This window comes from Lolium rigidum, chromosome 2 (genome assembly GCF_022539505.1).
Source record: "Lolium rigidum isolate FL_2022 chromosome 2, APGP_CSIRO_Lrig_0.1, whole genome shotgun sequence".
NCBI classification, from domain to species: Eukaryota; Viridiplantae; Streptophyta; class Magnoliopsida; order Poales; family Poaceae; genus Lolium; species Lolium rigidum.
The window spans coordinates 3,286,975-3,313,789 of NC_061509.1; the positions used below are offsets into that span (position 1 = coordinate 3,286,975).

The 26,815-nt window shown below is 44.8% G+C and overlaps 1 protein-coding gene across 1 annotated transcript; it reads left to right on the plus strand.

Annotated features, from left to right (window-relative positions):
• Window positions 1-23,036: 23,036 nt before the first annotated feature.
• LOC124691192 (pentatricopeptide repeat-containing protein At4g20770-like) lies at window positions 23,037-25,651 on the plus strand. Its single transcript, XM_047224455.1, has one exon. The coding sequence runs from the start codon at window positions 23,037-23,039 to the stop codon at window positions 25,155-25,157; it is 2,121 nt and encodes a 706-aa protein (XP_047080411.1). The 3' UTR covers window positions 25,158-25,651.
• Window positions 25,652-26,815: the final 1,164 nt, after the last annotated feature.

Below are 26,815 nucleotides of genomic sequence, written 5' to 3' on the forward strand. Positions count from 1 at the left end.
ACTCAACATTAAAAGTAAAAGAAAGGTCCTTCAACGAGGAAAGCATCGATTGCTATATTTGTGCTAGAGCTTTTATTTTGAAAACATAAAGAGAGCATAAAAATAAAGTTTTGAGAGGTGTATGTTGTTGTCAACGAATGGTAGCGGGTACTCTAACCCCCTTGCCGGACAAACCTTCAAAGAGCGGCTCCCATTTTATTTTATTTTTGGATGGCACTCCTTCCAACCTTTCTTTCACAAACCATGGCTAACCGAATCCTCGGGTGCCCGCCAACAATCTCATACCATGAAGGAGTGCCTTTTTATTTTAGTTTTATTATGATGACACTCCTCCCAACCTTTGCTTACACAAGCCATGGCTAACCGAATCCTTCGGGTGCCGTCCAACAATCACATACCATGGAGGAGTGTCTATTTTTGTTAATTAATTCGGGACTGGGAATCCTATTGCCAGCTCTTTTTGCAAAATTATTGGATAAGCGGATGAAGCCACTAGTCCATTGGTGAAAGTTGCCCAACAAGATTGAAAGATAAACACCACATACTTCCTCATGAGCTATAAAACATTGACACAAATCAGAGGTGATAAATTTTGAATTGTTTAAAGGTAGCATTCAAGCAATTTACTTTGGAATGGCGGAGAAATACCATGTAGTAGGTAGGTATGGTGGACACAAATGGCATAGTGTTGTTTGGCTCAAGGATTTGGATGCATGAGAAGTATTCCCTCTCGATACAAGGTTTAGGCTAGCAAGGTTGTTTGAAACAAACACAAGGATGAACCGGTGCAGGAAAACTTACATAAAAGACATATTGTAAACATTATAAGACTCTACACCGTCTTCCTTGTTGTTCAAACTCAATACTAGAAATTATCTAGACCATAGAGAGACCAATTATGCAAACCAAATTTTAGCAAGCTCTATGCATTTCTTCATTAATAGGTGCAAAGTATATGATGCAAGAGCTTAAACATGAGCACAACAATTGCCAAGTATCAAATTATCCAAGACATTATAGCAATTACTACATGTAGCATTTTCCAATTCCAACCATATAACAATTTAACGAAGAGGAAACTTCGCCATGAATATTATGAGCTAAGAACACATGTGTTCATACGAACCAGCGGAGCGTGTCTCTCTCCCACACAAGCATGATGTAATCCAATTTATTCAAACACAAACAAAAACAAAAGCACACAGACGCTCCAAGTAAAGTACATAAGATGTGACCGAATAAAAATATAGTTTCAAGGGAGGAACCTGATAAGTTGTTGATGAAGAAGGGGATGCCTTGGGAATCCCCAAGCTTAGATGCTTGAGTCTTCTTGAAATATGCAGGGATGAACCACCGGGGCATCCCCAAGCTTAGAGCTTTCACTCTCCTTGATCATGTTGCATCATACTCCTCTCTTGATCCTTGAAAACTTCCTCCACACCAAACTCGAAACAACTCATTAGAGGGTTAGTGCACAATAAAAATTAACATGTTCAGAGGTGACACAATCATTCTTAACACTTCTGGACATTGCATAAATCTACTGGACATTAATGGATCAAAGAAATTCATCCAACATAGCAAAAGAGGCAATGCGAAATAAAAGGCAGAATCTGTCAAAACAGAACAGTTCGTATTGACGAATTTTAAAATGGCACCAGACTTGCTCAAATGAAAATGCCCAAATTGAATGAAAGTTGCGTACATATCTGGGGGATCACTCACGTAAATTGGCATATTTTTCTGAGCTACCTACAGAGAGGCAGGTCGGAATTCGTGACAGTAAAGAAATCTGAAACTGCGCAGTAATCCAAATCTAGTATGAACTTTTCTATCAACGACTTTACTTGGCACAACAAAACACAAAACTAAGATAAGGAGAGGTTGCTACAGTAGTAAACAACTTCCAAGACACAAAATAAAACAAAGTACTGTACTAAAATAACACATGGGTTATCTCCCAAGAAGTTCTTTCTTTATAGCCATTAAGATGGGCTCAGCAGTTTTAATGATGCACTCGCTAGAAATAGTATTTGAAGCAAAAGAGAGCATCAAGAAGCAAATCCAAAACACATTTAAGTCTAACATGCTTCCTATGAAAAGGAACCTTGTACACAAATAAATTCATGAAGAGCAAAATGACAAGATCAGGAAGATAAAACAAGTGTAGCTTCAAAAATTTCAGCACATAGAGAGGCATTTTAGTAACATGAAAATTTCTACAACCATATTTTCCTCTCTCATAATAACTTTCAGTAGCAACATGAGCAAACTCAACAATATAACTATCACATAAAGCATTCTTATCATGAGTCTCATGCATAAAATTATTACTCTCCACATAAGCATAATCAATTTTATTAGTTGTTATGGGAGCAAATTCAACAAAGTAGCTATCATTATTATTCTCATCATCAAATATAGGAGGCATAGTATAATCACAACAAAATTTACTCTCCATAGTAGGTGGCACCAAAAGACCACTATCATTATCATAAATAGGAGGCAAAGTATCATCAAAGAAAATTTTCTCCTCAATGCTTGGGGGACTAAAAAGATCATGAAAACCAGCTTCCCCAAGCTTAGAACTTTCTATATTATTATCAACAATGGTGTTCAAAGCGTTCATACTAATATTACTACCAGCATGCAAATAAGATTCCATAGGTTTTTTAATTTTCGCATCAAACAATCCATGTTTTAAATCAGGAAATAGAATAAGAAGCACATTCTTGTCCATTATGCCAAACTAGTGTAGACAAGAAACAAAAAGATGCAATTGCAGGATCTAAAGGAAATAGCTTCGAGTACTTACAACGGCGAAAATAGCTTAGTAGCCGAGATCCGGAGTGTGAGTACCTTTTACCTTTCCTCCCCGGCAACGGCGCCAGAAAATACTTGATGATGTCCAGGACTGGCGCGTGGTTGACGAGGGAGGAAAGCTTGTTCCTTCAGTTCCCCGGCAACGGCGCCAGAAAATAGCTTGATGTCTACGCCCCCTCCTTTTCCTGTAGACAATGTTGGGCCTCCAAGAGCAGAGGTTTGTAGAACAGCAGCAAGTTTTCACTTAAGTGGATCACCCAAGGTTTATCGATCTCAGGGAGGAAGAGGTCAAAGATATCCCTCTCATGCAACCCTGCAACCACGAAGCAAGAAGTCTCTTGTGTCCCCAACACACCTAATAGGTGCACTAGTTCGGCGAAGAGATAGTGAAATACAGGTGGTTTGAATAAGTATGAGCAGTAGCAACGGTGCCAGAAAATAGCTTGCTGGCGTGTAGTTGATGGTGGTAGTATTGCAGACAGTAGTAACGCAAGAAAACAAGAAACAAGCAGCGATAGCGATATTTAGGAACAAGGCCTAGGGATTAGACTTTCACTAGTGGACACTCTCAACTTTGATCACATAACGAATAGATAAATGCATACTCTACACTCTTGTTGGATGATGAACACATTGCGTAGGATTACACGAACCCTCAATGCCGGAGTTAACAAGCTCCACAATTCAATGTTCATATTTAAATAACCTTAGAGTGCATGAAAGATCAATGGACTAAACCAAGTACTAACGTAGCATGCACACTGTCACCTTCATGCTAAGTAGGAGGAATAGATCACATCAATACCATCATAGCAATAGTTAACTTCATAATCTACAAGAGATCATAATCATAGCATAAACCAAGTACTAACACGGATGCACACACTGTCACCATTACACCGTGCAGGAGGAATAAAACTACTTTAATAACATTGCTAGAGTAGCACATAGATAAATAGTGATACAAAACACATTGCAATCATAAAGAGATATAAATAAGCACTTCACTATGCCATTCATAACAGTGAATAAGTATTCTGTGAAATATAGCCTAAGAGACCCACACGGTGCACACACTCGTCACCTTTACACACGTGGGACAAGGAGTCTCCGGAGATCACATAAGTAAAATTCACTTGACTAGCATAACGACATCTAGATTACAAGCATCATCATATGAATCTCAATCATGTAAGGCAGCTCATGAGATTATTGTATTGAAGTACATAGGAGAGAGATGAACCACATAGCTACCGGCATGGCCCCGAGCCTCGATGGAGAACTACTCCCTCCTCATGGGAGCAGCAGCGGTGATGAAGATGGCGGTGGAGATGGCAGCGGTGTCGATGGAGAAGCCTTCCGGGGCACTTCCCCGTTCCGGCAGCGTGCCGGAACGGAGACTCCTGTCCCCCAGATCTTGGCTTCGCGATGGCGGCGGCTCTGGAAGGTTTCTGTGGGTTTCGTCGAACGTATCAGGGTTTTCGCGACGGAGGCTTTAAATAGGCGAAGAGGCGGCGCAGGAGGGCTGAAGGGGTGGCCACACCATAGGGAGGCGCGGGCCCCCCCTGGCCGCGCCGGCCTAGGGTTTGGTGGGCCTGTGCCCCCTCCCTGGTGGTTCTCGTGTGTTCTGGATGCTTCCGGGCAAAATAGGAACCTGGGCGTTGATTTCGTCCGATTCCGAGAATATTTCCTTACTAGGATTTCTGAAACCAAAAACAGCAGAAAACAGGAACTGGCACTTCGGCATATTGTTAATAGGTTAGTTCCAGAAAATGCACGAATATGACATAAAGTGTGCATAAAACATGTAGATAACATCAATAATGTGGCATGGAACATAAGAAATTATCGATACGTCGGAGACGTATCACACATCTTATGTACTTTGCTTGGAGCGTCGGTTTGTTTTTGTTTTTGTTTTGTTTGAATAAAATGGATCCTAGCATTCATTGTGTGGGAGAGAGACACGCTCCGCTATTGCATATGGACAAGTATGTCCTTAGGCTTTACTCATAGTATTCATGGCGAAAGTTTCTTCTTCGTTAAATTGTTATATGGTTGGAATTGGAAAATGATATATGTGGTAATTGGTATAATATCTTGAATAAGGTGATACTTGGCAATTGTTGTGCTCATGTTTAAGCTCTTGCATCATATACTTTGCACTTATTAATGAAGAAATACATAGAGCATGCTAAAATCTGATTTGCATGTTTGGTTTCTCTAAGGTCTAGATAATTTCTAGTATTGAGTTTGAACAACAAGGAAGACGGTGTAGAGTCTTATAATGTTTACAATATGTCTTTTATGTGAGTTTTGCTGCACCGCTTCATCCTTGTGTTTGTTTCAAATAACTTTGCTAGCCTAATCCTTGTATCGAGAGGGAATACTTCTCATGCATCCAAAATCCTTGAGCCAACCACTATGCCATTTGTGTCCACCATACCTACCTACTACATGGTATTTCTCCGCCATTCCAAAGTAAATTGCTTGAGTGCTACCTTTAAAATTTCCATTCTTCACCTTTACAATATATAACTCATGGGACAAATAGCTTAAAAACTATTGTGGTATTGAATATGTACTTATGCACTTTATCTCTTATTAAGTTGCTTGTTGTGCGATAACCATGTTTCTGGGGACGCCATCAACTACTCTTTTGTTGAATATCATGTGAGTTGCTATGCATGTCCGTCTTGTCTGAAGTAAGGGCGATTTACCACTTATTTAATGGTTAGAGCATGCATACTGTTAGAGAAGAACATTGGGCCGCTAACTAAAGCCATGAATCATGGTGGAAGTTTCAGTTTTGGACATATATCCTCAATCTCATATGAGAACATTAATTGTTGCTACATGCTTATGCATAAAAGAGGAGTCCATTATCTGTTGTCTATGTTGTCCCGGTATGGATGTCTAAGTTGAGAATAATCAAAAACGAGAAATCCAATGCGAACCTTCTCCTTAGACCTTTGTACAGGCGGCATAGAGGTACCCCTTTGTGACACTTGGTTAAAACATGTGTATTGCGATGATAATTGTAACATCCCAACCTTGTCTTTATGAATAAATGAGTGTTCATGTGCATCTCATGCATATAGTTTGCATTTGAGTAAAATTTGCATCAAAGTTGAATTGTTTTCAATTATGCAAATCAATTTCTACTTCTTCCTCCATTCAAATCTTGCAAGTTTTCAAAATATACAACATGGTTTTGATGTCATTTAACAAATCCATGTGTGCTATTTACTTCTCTGGCAAAATTGAGTTTCAAGGAAAATTCAAACAGATTTGAAAATTGAATTTGAATAGAGAAACAAAAACCAGAAAAATAGAAAAAAAAGAGAGAAAACTCTCTCTCTCTCCCTGGGCTCGGCCCCCTTCTTCTCCCTCTCTCTTTTTCCCCCTGGCCGCACCCAACACGGCCCAAGTGGCCCAGCCAGCAGCCCACCCCAGCCCAAGTTTTCCCCAGGGGGGTTTTCGCAAAATCATCTTCTTCCCCGCGAAACCAAGCAGGAGCTGGCGCGCGCCCGGCCGCTCGATGGCGCCGGCGGCCCAGATGCTCCCCGCCGCCCCCGGCGGCCTATAAGAAGCTCGCCGCCGCCCCGTCGGAACCCTAGCCCCCAGTTTCCCCCTCTCCCGCGCCCCCCAGACCTAACCCTAACCCACCTCTGGCCGGCCCTGCCCCGCTCAAATATGCCGCCGGCGAGCCCTCCCCGGCGTCGCCGACCACTCCATCGAGCTCGTGGTGAGCTCCTCTCTCTCCTCGTGCCCTCGCCCTGCCCCCTCGCCCCCTAGCGCCGCCGCCGCGAGGCACCTGCCCCGGCCGCCGCATACGCTCGCCGCCGGCCACGCTCCGGTGGCCAATAGCGGGCGGCGCCGCCACCAAACGCCTCAGCGCGTCGAGGCGCTTCTTTCCCCCCCCCCCTCGCTCGCCCTCAATCGCGGCCAGAACGGCCGATTGAGCTCAGCCCGAGCTCAATTTTGAGCTCATGGCGCTGCTAACGTCAGCATGACGTCAGCGTGATGTCATTAATAGCTTTTCCTATTTTCTGTTTTATTTTCCGTATTTCTTAAATAGAAAATAATATGACAGGTGGACCCCATCTGTCAGAATTTTAATAATTTCATAAATATTTGGAAAAGAATAATATTATGACATGTGGGTCCAACTTTATTATTATTTATATAATTTTCTGAAATTGATTTAAAATGAATTAAACTTGGGAAATTCATAAATAATTCATTTTAAATCAGAAAAAAATATAAAATTATATATCAAAATGATCAGAAAAACATTTCCTAATTGTTTATCCATGTTTCATACATCTTTGAACCAATTAAATGTGGAGCTTAGTAGAAAACCCTAATACACCCCTCTCATATGTCGGGGTCCGATGCCGGAACCCCTTTAACCTGATGATGCACCTAGGGTTTACTTAATTCCTTTAATATGACATATCATCCATATTGTATGTGCATTGCATTATGCCATGTATTGAATGTTATTTCTCTATTTCTAGTGTTTGCTTCTTCGCGATCGATAGAACCCGTGCCCGAGACAATGAAGAACGACAACACCGAAGATCAATAATTATCCTCCGACGAACAAGTCAATCACAAGATCTTCGAAGATTCCATATTTCTTTGATAGGGACAAAGGCAAGCCCTAGCCTGGTTCATATATGATTTTGAAATGCTTTTACTCTAGTTCCTACATATTGCATACGATTCAACTGTCTTTTATCGATAGGTAGAGTTACCCTATCTATTGCATGTTCCACCCTTGTAGCCTCAAATACCCCGATCCACTCGCTCCTAGCATAACTAGGTTTGGCATGTGTGCATCGCTAGAGCCTTTATATCTTATGCTTAGCCATGCTTAGTTTGTTACGCTACTACTCCGGTCTTCGGACTCGGAGCCTCACAATGAAATGAAATGAATCTAGCTTGACAGAGTTGACGTGGTAAGTATAGAGATGATGATAAACATGATTAAAGGCTCGGACGAGAGGCCACATTGGGATGTGGTGGGTTGTTTCGTTTCGCCGACCCTAGGAACCGAGTTCTCGCCTCTTGAACCAAGACCGAGCGTACAACCACACGAGGCCCTATTATGGTACCCTCTCGACTCACTAACTTGCCTAGTAGATTCCATGAGTCACATAGTTTGCGCGTTACCTGGTCATATGCATTGCATTTTGCTTGGGGGTAAAGGTACATAACGAGCGGTAAGCGTGGTCGTGGTGGCGGGGGGTTGCGGCCTCTGGGGAAACCCACCTCGGTACACATCGTTAAGGACCGACTTCGGGACTTGACCCGTTACGGCGGAACAATCCTTAGCGCGTGACTCATGGTCTCGGCGACAGCAAGGTAAAGGTCGTGGTCAACCACTCTCTGTCGGCTTTCCAAGGAAGAGAGCTAATGTCTGGCACTAAGAATCGGTTGGCACGTGTGGGTAAAGTTGTGCACCCCTGCAGGGTTAAATCTTTTCGAAAAGCCGTGTCCACGGTTATGGACGACTTGGGAATGGATTCTGTGATCATAGACAACTTGAACCTAATCGTAAAACTTGGAAATCAATGTGTGTTTACGGACACCTTCTCCGGGTGTTGAGGGGGTGATCCGAGGATAGTGGTTCGAGATGATGAAGATTGGTGGATACAATATGATGATCAATGGAGATAGAGATGTCGCTCTCTTATCCCCTTTCAAAGGTTCTGAGTAGTCGAACTTCTCCCCTCTCTTATCTTACAAAGGAAAATTGGCTTTATGCAAAAGAAGCTCCACAGAAAGCCCGCATACCCGCTTTGCTAAAAGGTTGTACTAAGTCTTGCTGAGTCCCTGTACTCAGCTTTGCATGCTTTTGTTTCAGACGAAGTCGCTTCAACAGATGGTGGTTTCTAGTCGATATCGACGAGTAGCTTGGGGTTCCCGTGTGGCAGCCCGGAATCTATGGGCCGGGACGTCGCCGTTATGCTCCCGGCCTCTTAGGCCTTTTGCTATCTTGCTATGTCTAATAGCATAACTTTGCTTCCGTTGATTGATGTATGTCGGGTCGGTGACCTCTGCTTGTAATGCTTTGGTTCTTCGCTCGCTTATGAGCTTGTATTACTTCTTGAGTCATAGAGTCACCGTTGTGTTACCGATTCTCTCACCGTAGTCTCTCGAGCTCTAGGTTAGGCTTATGTCAGACGAAGATCTGGTATTTGTCTAACCCTGATCCCGGGGGTGCCACAGGTTTTGGTATCAGAGCAGGACTGCCTGTAGGAAGCCCTTTCTACTGGTCGATGTTGAGTCTAGTGTTTTTTAAAACTATTTGAAAGGTAAAAGTATTTGCGAAAATCTGATTAGGCTTCTTTTTACTTCTTATCTGGTATCGCTCTAATTCTAAAGTGCCTTACCTTGTGTTGATTTGAAAGTTTTTTTTCTATCTCTTCCAATCTTTCAAACTTAGGTGCCTCAAGGGCATGCCGTTTCTAAACCAGTTGACCTAGTGCGGAGTTCTCTAGAGTCGTGTGTGTTATGTGTATCCTCCTTGTTTTGTTTCAATAGAGAGATTCCTTTCCATCATGATCTCTCTAATTTGTGGGTTCCACATCATTCTGTTCTCGCTTCGAGGTTTCCTTTCACCTTGAATGTCTCCTTTCTATTTGCTTGGTACTTCGGAAGCTATGCATGCTTCTAGAAGCTACACCGTGATTACTACCTCGGAGTGTCCTCTGTGTCACTCATCTAGTAGTTACTCCTTTCCCGGGTTTTTAACCCTTGGACTTGAACCGAAGGTCCCCGATTGTGCTGGATTCAAGTGTTTGAATCTTAGTACATGAAGCTGGTCTTTAACCCAAGATCCATGCCATTGAACACCGGTGTTAATGTTCAAACATTACATTGGGATGGCTAAATTCACATCAAGCTATCCTTCAAGCTTGTGGTTACTTGCCGTGATTGAATTGCGGCAACAAAGGACTTCCCCTTCCACTAGCTATCGCAGAGGTTCTTTCATCGAACCAAATGGATCACAACAAGAGTGCTCTTTGTGAGTCTACCACACCCCCCTTTTCAGCATGAGTTTCGCTAAAGTGTCAACTTGTGCATCTTCACCTTAGGAATTCTGATCCTGATCATATTCCTCCTCTTTAGTTGCTTTCCAACCTTTGTCTGCTAGTTAGCAGCCAAGTTGTGAATGTGCATTGGTGTTCTTCAGTGTATATTACCCTTGTGGTTAGTGAAAACATTCCACTTCGGTATGTCAGGAGAAACAAACTCCAGTACCTTGTCCATTTCAAAGACTTGGTCAAAGTGTTGTAATCCGCAGATTAAGAGGCCTCGTTAGCTTCTGTTCTGTTCTACCTTAGATTATCACCCTCTTCTATATCATGAGGTCGTGCTTTGTATCATGGCCTTATTGATGAAGTGATGCTCTTACATATCTATACTCGCCCTTCCTCCGAGTTGTTCATGCTTGGGAATGTTGGGGTGTACTTATTGATGTGGCCATCCGAGATTCTTAGCAATTCTAATTGCTTTGAAATCCAAGGACAATTGTGTCATCCCTAGCATGATTGGTTAACCAATCACTAAGCGAAGTTTTATGGTGTTGCCAAGTCCGTTTATTCTGGCACCTTTTTGGTCAAAGAGTTAGGTTAATGCCAAAGCTCTCAAGACCATATCGTATTTCTTTGTAAAGCAAGTTTCCCTCTTGAATTCAGTGATATACCGGTGGTTCGTGATATTCTGGATGTCTTTCTAGGAGTATCACCATGTTGTTACATGACCGTGTTGTCGAGTTCATGAGCATGTTAGTTCGTTGAACTACTCCTTCTCCAAGAACCGTGCTGGATAACCCTGGACTAGTTGGTTGAGCTTAATCAACAACTTGGAGAGTTGAAGACAAAAGGTCTATTCAACTTTGTTCCTTCCTAAAGGGATGTCTAGTGTTGTTTGTGTTGAATTCAAAAAGTATCTCCTTTATGGATGTGCTATATTCCCCATATTTGATTTGAGTTTGGGCTATCGTCAAATCAAACTCAGTTCTAAGGACTATCTTGATGATGTTTATACTCATGGTGCTTCGTCTGAGTATACCTTCATGTCCTTTGGTCTGACCAATACTTTTGCCTTGTTCATGCAACATATGAGCCCCTCTTCTTGGAGTATCTTGATAAGTTTGTTGTTGAGCCCATCTATGACATTCTTATTTTCTCCATGTCTAAAGAGGTTCATATTGGACAAGTCGCACTAACGTTGGAAACTTTTGAGAACCATATTCATGTTATCATGAAGTATGTGTTCTGGATGTTGGAAGTGACCTTCTCTAGTTCACGTGCACTTGCTGAAAGATGTCGCCGTGGATCTGAGTCGAGTTCCCTTTGTTATCCTCGGGAATCATCACAAGTTGGTCAGGCAAGTGCAAAGTTATCTTGAGATGCAAGGTTGTTACCTCCATTCCTTGAAAAGTTCCTCTATGCACATTAAGTCGCTGACTGATTTGTTCAAGAAAGAGAAGAAGCTTAAGAACTTCAAAATCTTCTTTGATGTCCCCATCAGGACTCACTTGTGTTACATTGCAAATTCATATGCACGCAATTGCCTTTGGCAGTCGCATCCATATGTGTTACGCAATCTAGATCAAATCCTTTGGAGCTTGACATTGTAGTCTATAACTTGAGAGTCTAGCGACTTTACCTTCGTGGTAACTGTTGAAAATTTCCATTCGGACGCTAAGTCTGAAATATCTTTACACCTAACCTAAGCTAAATCTCAAGCGGCAATGATGGTTGGTGTTTCTCAATGATTTTTGGCATATGTCTCTTTGTAAATCCGGCAAGATTGATGTCGTGGTTAACACAGTTAGTCGGAAGACCTAATGACAAGATTCTTGAAGTAACAAGAATAACCACTCCCCATAAGGATCTTGTGCAACTTATTCTAGGAGTTGCCCTTATGATGTCTTTTCAATTCCAAAGTCTTGACCTTTGCTTGATGACCTATTGAAGGCTAGTCAATAGCCTAATTTTGGTGTCTATAACATCAAGGAGAACATTATAAGCAGAGTTGCTCAATGTCTCTTGGTCAATCCCTCGAAATCATTTCTCCGGTGGCAGAAACTTCGTTCGGAGAAATTTCACTCCCCGCTGATCCTTGTCACTCCACTAGATAGTGCTCCTCCCCTTGTTGGTTGTACCTGAAGTTCCAATCAATTCACACGTTGTGTGAATTCGTCAGCCATCTGGGCCCAGCCTTTTGAGTAGACAATAATCGTTTCATGTATCCTTGACCAAAGAATGACTACGATTCTTAAATCCAAAGTTTCTCTGGTTTGAAAATCATTTGTGCTTCTACGAGTCACCCTCTCTAAGAGTGTCTCGTCATGGTATCAAAGGCAGTTTAACTCTTCGCTACATCGTCCCTTCGTAATCTTGTCAAGCGTGGAGCAATTGCCTACCAAAATTTGAAACTTCTTTCGTCTCCTCCGTTACCTTGACGTGTTTCATGTTTGTTAGCTCAAGAGTTGTTTTTAAACACTCCTTCCATGAGTTAACCATGAGATACTCGATCTTTGTAAAGATCCACCGTCCAGAGTTATTCCCTCTTACCTTTGGAGCGAAGAAGGCAAAATGAAGAGTTCTTCATGCTGATGTGTGTCAACTTCTTCATGGTGATGTGGGTCAACTTCTTCATGGTGTCGTGGATCAACTTCTTCAACAAAGAAGATCGGCGTGGTATCAACAAGCTCGTTGAAGACCGTCGTAGTCCTTGTTACCTTCTCTTTTCCTACCTTAGGAATCTCGGGGACGAGATTCTTGTAAGGGGGGTAGATTTGTAACATCCCAACCTTGTCTTTATGAATAAATGAGTGTTCATGTGCATCTCATGCATATAGTTTGCATTTGAGTAAAATTTGCATCAAAGTTGAATTGTTTTCAATTATGCAAATCAATTTCTACTTCTTCCTCCATTCAAATCTTGCAAGTTTTCAAAATATACAACATGGTTTTGATGTCATTTAACAAATCCATGTGTGCTATTTACTTCTCTGGCAAAATTGAGTTTCAAGGAAAATTCAAACAGATTTGAAAATTGAATTTGAATAGAGAAACAAAAACCAGAAAAATAGAAAAAAAAAGAGAGAAAACTCTCTCTCTCTCTCCCTGGGCTCGGCCCCCTTCTTCTCCCTCTCTCTTTTTCCCTCTAGCCGCACCCAACACGGCCCAAGTGGCCCAGCCAGCAGCCCACCCCCAGCCGAAGTTTTCCACAGGGGGGTTTTCGCAAAATCATCTTCTTCCCCGCGAAACCAAGCAGGAGCTGGCGCGCGCCCGGCCGCTCGATGGCGCCGGCGGCCCAGATGCTCCCCGCCGCCCCCGGCGGCCTATAAGAAGCTCGCCGCCGCCCCGCCGGAACCCTAGCCCCCCCAGTTTCCCCCTCTCCCGCGCCCCCCAGACCTAACCCTAACCCACCTCTGGCCGGCCCTGCCCCGCTCAAATACGCCGCCGGCGAGCCCTCCCCGGCGTCGCCGACCACTCCATCGAGCTCGTGGTGAGCTCCTCTCTCTCCCTGTGCCCTCGCCCTGCTCCCCTCGCCCCCTAGCGCCGCCGCCGCGAGGCACCTGCCCCGGCCGCCGCATACGCTCGCCGCCGGCCACGCTCCGGTGGCCAATAGCGGGCGGCGCCGCCACCAAACGCCTCAGCGCGTCGAGGCGCTTCTTTCCCCCCCCCCCTCGCTCGCCCTCAATCGCGGCCAGAACGGCCGATTGAGCTCAGCCCGAGCTCAATTTTGAGCTCATGGCGCCGCTGACGTGACGTCAGCGTGATGTCATTAATAGCTTTTCCTATTTTCTGTTTTATTTTCTGTATTTCTTAAATAGAAAATAATATGACAGGTGGACCCCATCTGTCAGAATTTTAATAATTTCATAAATATTTGGAAAATAATAATATTATGACATGTGGGTCCAACTTTATTATTATTTATATAATTTTCTCGAAATTGATTTAAAATGAATTAAACTTGGGAAATTCATAAATAATTCATTTTAAATCAGAAAAAAATATAAAATTATATATCAAAATGATCGGAAAAACATTTCCTAATTGTTTATCCATGTTTCATACATCTTTGAACCAATTAAATGTGGAGCTTAGTAGAAAACCCTAATACACCCCTCTCATATGTCTGGGTCCGATGCCGGAACCCCTTAACCTCGATGATGCACCTAGGGTTTACTTAATTCCTTTAATATGACATATCATCCATATTGTATGTGCATTGCATTATGCCATGTATTGAATGTTATTTCTCTATTTCTAGTGTTTGCTTCTTCGCGATCGATAGAACCCGTGCTCGAGACAATGAAGAACGACAACACCGAAGATCAATAATTATCCTCCGACGAACAAGTCAATCACAAGATCTTCGAAGATTCCATATTTCTTTGATAGGGACAAAGGCAAGCCCTAGCCTGGTTCATATATGATTTTGAAATGCTTTTACTCTAGTTCCTACATATTGCATACGATTCAACTGTCTTTTATCGATAGGTAGAGTTACCCTATCTATTGCATGTTCCACCCTTGTAGCCTCAAATACCCTGATCCACTGCTCCTAGCATAACTAGGTTTGGCATGTGTGCATCGCTAGAGCCTTTATATCTTATGCTTAGCCATGCTTAGTTTGTTACGCTACTACTCCGGTCTTCGGACTGGAGCCTCACAATGAAATGAAATGAATCTAGCTTGACAGGTTGACGTGGTAAGTATAGAGATGATGATAAACATGATTAAAGGCTCAGACGAGAGGCCACATTGGGATGTGGTGGGTTGTTTCGTTTCTGCCGACCCTAGGAACTGAGTTCTCGCCTCTTGAACCAAGACCGAGCGTACAACCACACGAGGCCCTATTATGGTACCCTCTCGACTCACTAACTTGCCTAGTAGATTCCATGAGTCACATAGTTTGCGCGTTACCTGGTCATATGCATTGCATTTTGCTTGGGGGTAAAGGTACATAACAGGCAGGTAAGCGTGGTCGTGGTGGCTGGGGGTTGCGGCCTCTGGGGAAACCCACCTCGGTACACATCGTTAAGGACCGACTTCGGGACTTGACCCGTTACGGTGGAACAATCCTTAGCGCGTGACTCATGGTCTCGGCGACAGCAAGGTAAAGGTCGTGGTCAACCACTCTCTGCCGGCTTTCCAAGGAAGAGAGCTAATGTCTGGCACTAAGAATCGGTTGGCACGTGTGGGTAAAGTTGTGCACCCCTGCAGGGTTAAATCTTTTTGAAAAGCCGTGTCCACGGTTATGGACGACTTGGGAATGGATTCTGTGATCATAGACAACTTGAACCTAATCGTAAAACTTGGAAATCAATGTGTGTTTACGGACACCTTCTCCGGGTGTTGAGGGGGTGATCCGAGGATAGTGGTTCGAGATGATGAAGATTGGTGGATACAATATGATGATCAATGGAGATAGAGATGTCGCTCTCTTATCCCCTTTTAAAGGTTCTGAGTAGTCGAACTTCTCCTCTCTCTTATCTTACAAAGGAAAATTGGCTTTATGCAAAAGAAGCTCCACAGAAAGCCCGCATACCCGCTTTGCTAAAAGGTTGTACTAAGTCTTGCTGAGTCCCTGTACTCAGCTTTGCATGCTTTTGTTTCGGACGAAGTCGCTTCAACGGATGGTGGTTTCTAGTCGACATCGACGAGTAGCTTGGGGTTCCCGGTGGCAGCCTGGAATCTATGGGCCGGGACGTCGCCGTTATGCTCCTCGGCCTCTTAGGCCTTTTGCTATCTTGCTATGTCTAATAGCATAACTTTGCTTCCGTTGATTGATGTATGTCGGGTCGGTGACCTCCGCTTGTAATGCTTTGGTTCTTCGCTCGCTTATGAGCTTGTATTACTTCTTGAGTCATAGAGTCACTGTTGTGTTACCGATTCTCTCACTGTAGTCTCTCGAGCTCTAGGTTAGGCTTATGTCAGACGAAGATCTGGTATTTGTCTAACCCTGATCCCGGGGGTGCCACAATAATCCCGGTAATCCAAGCTAATTAGGACAAGGTGCGGGCACTATTAGTATACTATGCACGAGGCTTGCAACTTGTAGGATATAATTTACATAACTCATATGCTTTATTACTACCGTTGACAAAATTGTTTCTTGTTTTCAAAACCAAAGCTCTAGCACAAATATAGCAATCAATGCTTCCCTCTGCGAAGGGCCATTCTTTTACTTTTATGTTGAGTCAGTTCACCTATCTCTCTCCACCTCAAGAAGCAAACACTTGTGTGAACTGTGCATTGATTCCTACATACTTGCATATTGCATTTGTTATATCACTTTACATTGACAATATCCATGAGATATACATGTTACAAGTTGAAAGCAACCGCTGAAACTTCATCTTCCAATATGTTGCTTCAATACCTTTACTTTGAATTATTGCTTTATGAGTTAACTCTTATGCAAGACTTATTGATGCTTGTCTTGAAGTTCTATTCATGAAAAGTCTTTGCTTTATGATTCAATTGTTTACTCATGTCATTTACCATTGTTTCAAATCACTGCATTCATTACATGTGCTTACAATAGTATTGATCAAGATTATGTTGGTAGCATTGTCACTTAAGAAATTATCTTTGTTATCGTTTACCTACTCGGGACGAGTAGGAACTAAGCTTAGGGATGCTTGATACGTCTCAAACGTATCTATAATTTCTTATGTTCCATGCTACTTTTATGATGATACTCACATGTTTTATACACATTATATGTCATTATTATGCATTTTCCGGCACTAACCTATTAACGAGATGCCGAAGAGCCGATTGCTTGTTTTCTCGCTGTTTTTGGTTTCGAAATCCTAGTAAGGAAATATTCTCGGAATTGGACGAAATCAACGCCCAGGGTCCTATTTTGCCACGAAGCTTCCAGAAGACCGAAGAGTCAACGAAGTGGGGCCACGAGGTGGCCAGGAGGGTAGGCGGCTCGGCCCCACCCTTGGCCGCGCCGACCTGTCTCCTGGGCCCCTCGCGACGCCCCCTGACCTGCCCTTCCGCCTACTTAAAGCCTTCGTCGCGAAACCCCCAGTACCGAGAGCCACGATACGGAAAACCTTCCAGAGACGCCGCCGCCGCCAATCCCATCTCGGGGGTTCGGAGATCGCCTCCGGCACCCTGCCGGAGAGGGGAATCATCTCCCGGAGGACTCTACACCGCCATGGTCGCCTCCGGATTGATGAGTGAGTAGTTCACCCCTGGACTATGGGTCCATAGCAGTAGCTAGATTTTCATCTTCTCCTCATTGTGCTTCATTGTCGGATCTTGTGAGCTGCCTAACATGATCAAGATCATCTATCTGTAATGCTATATGTTGTGTTTGTTGGGATCCGATGGATAGAGAATACTATGTTATGTTGATTATCAATCTATTACCTATGTGTTGTTTATGATCTTGCATGCTCTCTGTTATTAGTAGATGCTCTGGCCAAGTTTTTACTCTTAACTCCAAGATGGAGTATTTATGCTCGATAGTGGGTTCATGCCTCCATTAAATCTAGGACAGTGACAGAAAGTTCTAAGGTTGTGGATGTGCTGTTGCCACTAGGGATAAAACATTGATGCTATGTCCGAGGATGTAGTTATTGATTACATTACGCACCATACTTAATGCAATTGTCTGTTGTTTGCAACTTAATACTGGAAGGGGTTCGGATGATAACCTGAAAGTGGACTTTTTAGGCATAGATGCATGCTGGATATCGGTCTATGTACTTTGTCGTAATGCCCAATTGAATCTCACAATACTCATCATGTCATGTATGTGCATTGTCATGCCCTCTCTATTTGTCAATTGCCCAACTGTAATTTGTTCACCCAACATGCTATTTATCTTATGGGAGAGACACCTCTAGTGAACTCGTGGACCCCGGTCCATTCTTTTACATCGAATACAATCTACTGCAATACTTGTTTTACTGTTTTCTGCAAACAATCATCATCCACACTATACATCTAATCCTTTGTTACAGCAAGCCGGTGAGATTGATAACCTCACTGTTTCGTTGGGGCAAAGTACTTTGGTTGTGTTGTGCAGGTTCCACGTTGGCGCCGGAATCCGTGGTGTTGCACCGCACTACATCTCGCCGCCATCAACCTTCAACGTGCTTCTTGGCTCCTACTGGTTCGATAAACCTTGGTTTCTTACTGAGGGAAAACTTGCTGCTGTACACATCATACCTTCCTCTTGGGGTTCCCAACAGACGAGTGCTTTACCGTCACAAGGAAGCTACTACGCCCACGTCAACTACACGCTAGCACTGCTGCACAGAGGCGCCGACACGGGCCCTACGACCCCGGGCATGGCGTTGCAGGTCATCGCCACTCGGGTGCACCTAGACCAGTCGTCGTCGCCATCCTGTTGCGTCATTGGGAGGGAGCAGTGGAGGGACCATACAACAACGCCACTGTTGACATATTATGTTTCCATTTGTTTCAATCCGAACGAGGTTGCAAATTTCACTTCGCACCATTGGCTTCGTTGCTCGTCCTCGATGTCTCGTTAGAATGCATGCAGCTACTCATTCAGGTTGCAAATTTCACTTCGCACCATAACTAACTTATCTGTATTTTTACACTCATGCAATTAGGAAGGAAATTGGCAAGAATTATTGCTTTCCTTTTAAACCCAACATAATGAAAGCAACCTGACTGCGGAGGATCCAACCTAAGCCTGGCCGGTAGATGGTGGTAGAGGGGATTTCTTCCTCGTGCGCGCAACAACTTTGGTGGGGGAGGCTCGGATCTTCAGTTCGTCGTGGCCTTTGGCTTCCGGAGATGCGGTGGCTGATGGCGTCCGGTGGAGGTTCATGACACCGACCCTATGGCACGGTGGAGGCTGGGGCCATGGCTGCAGTAGCTCTTGGTCAAGGCTTTGGGCTACGGCTTCAAGCTCCGTACAGCATCTTCGATTAGCTGGGGCAGGATGGTGCCCCTGCCTCCTAGGTTCCTTGGAGGCTCTCGGCTGCTATGCGAGACTGCGACGCGGCGTGGAGGTCGTCGGATCTGGCACTCGGTTCAGGCTCGTTGGATTTTTGTGCCAACAAGGTTTGTGGTGGATCTACCACGACGGTGGTGCTTTTGATGCTCTAGAGGTGCACGGGTCAGCGGATCTGTGGGCTGGCAATGCTAACTACGATGGGCTTGCCGGACGGCAGTGGCAGCTTTCGTGGACGTTGTGGTCCTCTATGGAGGTGCCGCCCGTGTAGCTCCCCGTCACACATGATCTCAGGCCATGTTCTTTGGGTAAAATCCAGGACCTTGGCAAGGTGTCAGGCGAAGGCGGCTCCACGTGGTTACCCTCTTTCGGCCGTGTCTTGAAGATCATCTGCCTCGCTCACACTTTCCTTGGGCTGAACGTGCACAACATCGCAATTAGCAGGTGCCCAGGCGGTGATGTGTGGGTTCCCGGTGGTGGCTTGCGTTGCAGTGGTGACGACAATGAGCGATGGTCCGGTTGCGGTAAGACCTTGTTAGTTGGCTTGTTTCGATGTGAAGTCGGAGACGCTATGTTTCCAAGCGTCTTCATTTGAGCGGTCTTCATTTGAGCGGCGTAAAATGGTATGCGGGGGTGGCCTGGTGGGGGAGCGGGTCTTGCACATCTTCTCTCTAGAGCTTGTCATTGTAGTCAGAGTTGTAAGTCTCTGCGCGCGAGGAGTCACCTGTTTGGCTTAGTCCGGCTTGAGCTTCACGTTTTTGCTACGTTGATATCTTCCTTGGTGGTCGCTTCTTCAGAGAAGACGGGTCGATGTAAAATGATGATGATGACGTCCCTGCCTTGGTGGGGTGTCTGTGTGTGTAACTTCTATGGGTAGCCAGGTGGGTGAGTGTGCCTTCACAACTATCATATTCCCTGACAGTCGGTGAGGTTGTGGGTACCATTTTTGGCAGATTTTTCGCTAATAACTGACCATTTTTTCTCTGCTAATAAAAATTGCGGGTCTTTTGTCTTGTTTAATAAAAGAAACGTTTTAGATCTATGTAACAACATTTATGGTAGAAAATATTTTTCTCAGAAAAGTCACCTAAAATGCATGGATGACGATAAATCATAGTAGATGTTGCCATTTTGCACATTTTCAATTTGGTTTTTGTTAGACAAGGGGAAAACATGACATCATATTAAGTGTAGTACAACTTTAATTATCACCAAATGTTTTTAACCATGCAGCTTTCAAGAATTATTTTCTTTTTCATTTTTGGCTATATAATTGATTACTATCTTGAACCATTTGTTTATAGAATTTGTGTGTAATTAAGTAGAATATTTTTTATCCTTTAAAAGAAAGTATTATATTTTTAACATACAATTAAGTAGTATATTTTACATGTAATTAAAAGTTCAGTGGTGACTTTCCATATCTATATACAAATTAAACTCCTTAAAAGCAGCCACATAATGACTCTTCAGAAATTTCAATGGTACCCTTTTGAAGGGGTAAGGTGATGTACCTCACAAAAGCTCTCAGTTCAAGTTATCATACTTAGAAAAGAAAGCTTAACAATAATCATATAGGATCGGAGGAAGAATAATTGTGTAGAATGGTAAGTTGTGGTACAATAAACACGTCTTAATGTTTCCTGAATATTTTGTAGCTATCTTTTTTGTACACGTGAATTTCACATGCATCATATCTACATATGAACTAGCAAAAAGTTTAGTGGACCGTAGCAACGCACGGACATTCAACTAGTTAACTTAACAACTGAACCAGATAAGTTTATTTGGAAGCTTTCTGATTCGGGTCTTTTTACAGTCAAGTCTATGTACCTTGATTGGATGAATGAGCATACTATGTATCTTCGTAAGTATCTATGGAAATTAAAGATCCCGTTGAAAATTAAAATATTTATGTGGTTCCTTAATAATAAGGTTGAGAGTGGATTTTGTACACCCACGCATGGGTGTGGGTGTTTCCGTCACCGTTCATTGTGCTTTAAGATTCGGATAAAAAGAGGAGAGAGAAAGGAATCTTTCTATCTACCATGGTGGGCACGAATCTTGAGGAATAAATGAACGGTGATAGAAACACCCACACCCATGCGTGGGTGTACAAAAGTATTTCCGCTTTTAACTAAGAATAATTTGGCTAAATGGAAGTGGAAGGGATGTCAAAAAAGTTGCTTTTGTGATTCCACTGAAACCGTTAATTATTCGTTCTTACATTGCCCTTTTGCGAAGATAATATGGCGTATGATCTACCTTACTTATAATATTCCGCCACCAGCTAATATTACTAATATGTTTGGTAGATGGCTCAGTGGTGTGAGAAAACTTGATAAACTGAAGATTAGAATTGGTGTTTCGGCTATTTGTTGGGCTATCTAGAGGACTAGAAATGATATTATCTTTAACAAATAAAGTGGGACTAATTTTTTCCAGATATCCGACGGGCTGCTCATTCAATTCAGCAATGGGTTTTTCTTCTCCCAGTGGAGCAGCGGGAGGATGCAACCGGATGCTAGTGGTTGCTCATGATTTCTTTTTTCCAGGCTACTGGTTGGCGGCATCTTAATAGAATAGCAAATGCATATCTTTTCTGTTAGCCGTATTTTTATTTGGTTGATTCATGTATCGACCTTATCGTTTTCATGAGTGTAATAAGTGATGATGATCTATTCTGACTTGATAGTTTGATTTTAATAAAGCAAACCATGTGCATCTATTGATGCAGAGGCTGGAGCTATACTCCTTTATCGAAAAAAAAACTAAACACAAGCGTACTCCTAGATTCGGGAGTATCAAGTGTGGCGTTCTTCCTAGATTCAGGAATTATCTCACACACATGGGGAAAATGAAAAAAAATATGTTATTAAATTAAGTGGAGATTTGGTGTACATGGGCACTAGTAATCTTTTTTTAAAGAAAAAAATTTATATTTCTGAGTTTCAATTTTTTTTGAAAAAAACAAAATATAGCTAGTGATGTATACCACACAACTGTCAATTGAAAATACTGTGTATTTTAAGCTACAAAAATGAAAAGTCGTGCATTTGAGTATCAGATTTTGTTAATTTTGTGTACTCAAAAGAATTCCGCGTTATGATTCTGCATGCTTGTAGGATATATTGTTGAGAAAGTCCTGAAATGTTTTATTTTTAAAACTTATAGATAAAATTTATGGATTTTTTGACGTAATTAGTGATACATAGTTTATCTGATGATCAGAGCTTTTCAACATCATATAAAGTCGATGGTAAAATGATTAATATTCCCCCCTTCCTAAAATACTTTGCATTTTTTTCTGAACTCAAAATTTGTAATATTTGACTATAAAAATATCGAAATCTACTATACCACTTTCTTTCTCCTTCGCTTTGCCCTTATCTTCCATTTGCTTCGATTTACATGCGGCCCTAGAAAGGGACAAATGTTAACTCCTATCGTTCGTTCCTAGATCATTGTCGTCCCATTCACCCACCGTCGGCCTAACCGTCTCCCCACCTCCCTCGAACGGTGTCACTTCCGCGCTTCCTCGCCGCCCGACCTTGCCTGAGTCGTCACGTTTGCCGATCCGCTGCCTTCCGACCGACCATCCCTCTAGACTCCCCCTTCTCCGATGCCGGCGAGACCCCCACCTCACCCCTAACCCTAAGTCTAGCCGACCGCCCTCACCGCTAACCCTAAGTCCGGTTGGCCACCCTCACCCCTAAGTCCGCTGACGAGATCCCCCCATCACCCCAAGTCCGATCAACGACCTGTGCGAGGTTTCGGCGCCACAATGGGCGGTGTATAGGGTTTGCCGATCAGCCCAGGCACAAACCGTCAAACCGAACTTCCATAATACAGTAACGAGTTAATGGGCTCTACCCCACACTATAAGAGACGTGCCCTTGTACTTGCCGCTAGCTCCGGCGGACATGGCGAACCCGGCGGCCCAGCTCGCGGGCGTGCTGCAGGCCTGCATCAAGCGGAGCCCCAAGCCCAGCCGCGTTCACGCCAAGGCCGCGCACGCGCGCGTCCTCGCCGCCGGCCTCGCCGGCGACACCTTCCTCCTCAACCGCCTCGTCGAGCTCTACTCCCTCTCCGGCCTCCCGCGCGACGCCCTCCGCGCCTTCCGCAACCTGCCCCGCCCCAACGCCTACTCCTACAACGCCGCGCTCTCGGCGGCCAGCCGCGCGGGGGACCTCGACGCGGCCCGCTCTCTGCTCGACGAAATGCCCGAGCCGAACGTCGTCTCCTGGAACACCGTCATCGCCGCGCTCGCGCGGTCGGAGCGCGCGGGCGAGGCGCTGGAGCTCTACGACGGGATGCTGCGGGAGGGCCTCGTCCCGACGCACTTCACGCTCGCCAGCGTGCTCAGCGCGTGCGGCGCCGTGGGCGCGCCCGAGGACGGGAGGCGCTGCCACGGCCTCGCCGTCAAGGTCGGGCTCGACGAGAACCAGTTCGTCGAGAACGCGCTCCTCGGCATGTACACCAAGTGTGGGAGCGTCGGGGAGGCGGTCCGGCTGTTCGACGGGATGGCAAGCCCGAACGAGGTGTCGTTCACGGCGATGATGGGAGGGCTGGCGCTGACCGGGTCCGTCGACGATGCGCTCAGGCTGTTCGCCAGGATGTGCAGGAGCGGGATCCGCGTTGATCCGGTGTCTGTCTCCAGTGTCCTCGGCTCGTGCGCGCAAGCTTGCTCCAGTGAGTTCAACGTTAGTCGCGCATTCCAGCTTGGACAGTGCATTCACGCCTTGATTGTCAGAAAAGGCTTTGGGTCAGACCAGCATGTGGGGAACTCATTGATCGACATGTACACCAAGTGCATGCAAATGGATGAGGCCGTCAAGGTTTTCGAGTCGTTGCCCACCGTCAGTATCGTTTCTTGGAACATCCTTATAACTGGATTCGGCCAGGCGGGCAGTTATGAGAAGGCTTTAGAAGTACTGAACCTGATGGTAGAGTCAGGCTCTGAGCCCAATGAGGTCAGTTACAGTAACATGCTCGCATCTTGCATTAGGGCGAAGGATGTTCCGTCTGCTCGTGCAATGTTCGACAAGATATTAAGTCCGAGTTTGACTACATGGAACACACTTTTATCTGGCTACTGCCAGGAGGAGCTGCATCAAGACACAGTCGAGTTGTTTAGGAGGATGCAGCATCAAAATGTGCAGCCTGACCGGACAACTTTGGCCGTGATCCTCAGTTCATGCTCCAGATTGGGGATTTTGGATCTCGGAGCGCAAGTTCATTCTGCTTCAGTAAGACTCCTGTTACATAATGACATGTTCGTCGCTAGTGGTTTGGTGGATATGTATTCGAAATGTGGGCAGATTGGTACTGCTAGGTGCATTTTCAACAGGATGACAGACAGAGATGTGGTGTGTTGGAATGCCATGATCTCAGGTTTGTCTATCCATTCTTTTAACAAAGAGGCCTTTGATTTCTTCAAGCAGATGCGTAGAAATGGAATGATGCCCACAGAATCCACCTATGCCAGTATGATTAATTCATGTGCAAAATTGTCTTCAGTACCTCAAGGTAGGCAGATACATGCACAGGTTGTGAAAGATGGTTATGATCAAAATGTCTATGTTGGCAGTGCCCTGATTGATATGTATGCCAAATGTGGCAACATGGATGAGGCACGCCTTTGCTTTGACACCATGGTGACTAAGAACATAGTTGCATGGAATGAGATGATACATGGATATGCTCAGAATGGTTTTGGAGAGAAAGCTGTTGAATTGTTTGAGCATATGTTAACTACAGAACAAAGGCCAGATAGTGTCACGTTCATTGCTGTCCTAACAGGATGTAGTCACTCCGGGCTCATAGACGAAGCTATTGCATTATTTGATTCCATGGGTAGCACTTACGGAATTACACCAGTGGCTGAGCACTACACATGTCTCATAGATGGATTGGGGCGAGCGGGTCGTCTTGTTGAAGTGGAGGCCCTAATAGACAGAATGCCGTGCAAAGATGATCCTATATTGTGGGAAGTTCTACTTGCTGCATGTGCGGTACATCACAATGCTGAATTGGGGGAATGTGCCGCGCAGCACCTGTTCCACCTTGATCCAAAGAATCCATCACCTTATGTGCTCTTGTCAAACATATATGCTTCCTTAGGCCGACATGGAGATGCATCAGGTGTTAGGGCACTGATGATTAGCCGTGGAGTCGTGAAAGGTGGTGGATACAGCTGGATAGATCACAAGGATGGTGTTCGTGCCTTTATGGTTGCTGATGATCTCCAAACGTTCAGTGGAGAATCTGCAATGTGCAGCAATCAAGAGAGCACTGCTGGAGTTACAGAAGTACACAAAAAACAGACCTGTGCTGGTTGATCCGTATCTGGAGTTTCTGCTGTCAAATGCACTAGTGAATCTGATTCAGGATAGCTGTATTCAGTGGCCTCTCAGGTTTCATTCTATTTTCTTGAGAGCCTCAGGCTTCACTGTTGTATCTAGCTTCGGCTGGAAGAAGGGAAAATGGAAGAAGGAAAGCACAATCTAAATGCTTGGTAGAAAGAATATGCAACATATGAATGGGCTGTGTTGCTGATGATCTCTAAACGTTCAGTGGGGAATCTGCAATGTTAAGCAATCAAGGGAGCACTGCTGGGGTTACAGTTACAGAAGTACACCAAAAAGAGACCTGTGCTGGCTGATCTGTCTCTGGGGTTTCTGCTATCAGATGCACTCGTGTAGTAGAATTCAGTAGCCTCAGGTTTCACTCAGGTTTTGTTTTATTTGCTTGAGCGCCTCCGGCTTCGCTGTTGTATAGTAGCTTCGGCTGGAAGAAGGAAAACAATCTGGTAGAAAGAATATGCGAGATGGGAATGGGTTGTGTTGCAGATGAGGTGCGAATGAGATTTTACATGCTCTGCAGAGGTTCGGTTCTGATGAGCATGTACTACGGTGATTTGTGGCATGTGAAAATGCAGAAGCAGTTAGTCACCCCATTATATGAGGGCAAGTTAAATCTTTGAAAATACACAATTCAGATGTCCTGCAGAGGTTCGGTCCTTTTTTTTTTGAGAAAACAACGGGGGGCGATTGCCCACCTGAACTCATATATTCCATAGAACCAAACATTTTACATTTTACAAGGGAAGGCGATCCCGCAGTAGTGCGAGATCCTGGCTCAGTACACTTGGGGGGTCTGGGGGCGGCATACCGCGCACGAGGTACGGGAAGAGGGGGGGGGATTACATGGGGATATTACAGAGGGAGAGAGGGGGCAGCAGGGGGGAAGCTAGGAGATGGACCGACACCAGGCAAGAAGGGGGGCCGTGTCGATTTTCGTAGAGGCACGGACGATCCATAGGCGGAGGTGGGCAACGACCATGGCAACCACCTGGGTAGTAGACATGAGATCCGCATCGAAGACCATCATATTCCGGGATTTCCACACCGACCACAGGAGAGCAAGGATGGCGGTATTCCGCGCTTTTACGTGCATCCGTGGCAGGTCTTCGGAGAGGCCATCCAGGAGAGATGGCAGGTCGGAACCAGCGTGCAGACTCCCCGAGGGGGAGATGATGCTCCACAGGGGACGGAGGCGGGGGCAGCAGACGAACAAGTGCGACACGTCCTCTGTATGCCCGGGGCAAAATGGACAGTCGGGAGAGGGCACACAGTCGAGGCGGTGTAGCAGCGAGCGAGTTCTGGTTTTCTGGAGGCGTAGAATCCAGAAGAAAACGCGAACCTTGAGTGGTGCGAAGCAGGCCCAGTTGATGTCCTGGCCGGGGACGATGCACCCAGAGGAGTGCAGGGCTCTATAAACTGTCTCCGGTGTTGAAGTTGGCAGAGGGGCCCAGGGTGATGGTACGGACGTTGGGCGTCTCGCTGAGGGAGATCCGTGAGAGGCAAACTCGCAGAAAGTCCAGTTCCCCGATGGCAGCCGCGGTCAGCCGGTGTTGAAAATACACAATTCAGATGTCCTGCAGAGGTTCGGTCCTGATTAGCATGTACTACGGTGATTTGTGGCATGTGAAAATGCA

Excerpts from the sequence above, each read along its gene's own strand:
- LOC124691192 (XM_047224455.1), top strand. The coding sequence starts at position 23,037 with ATGCCCGAGCCGAACGTCGTCTCCTGGAACACCGTCATCGCCGCGCTC.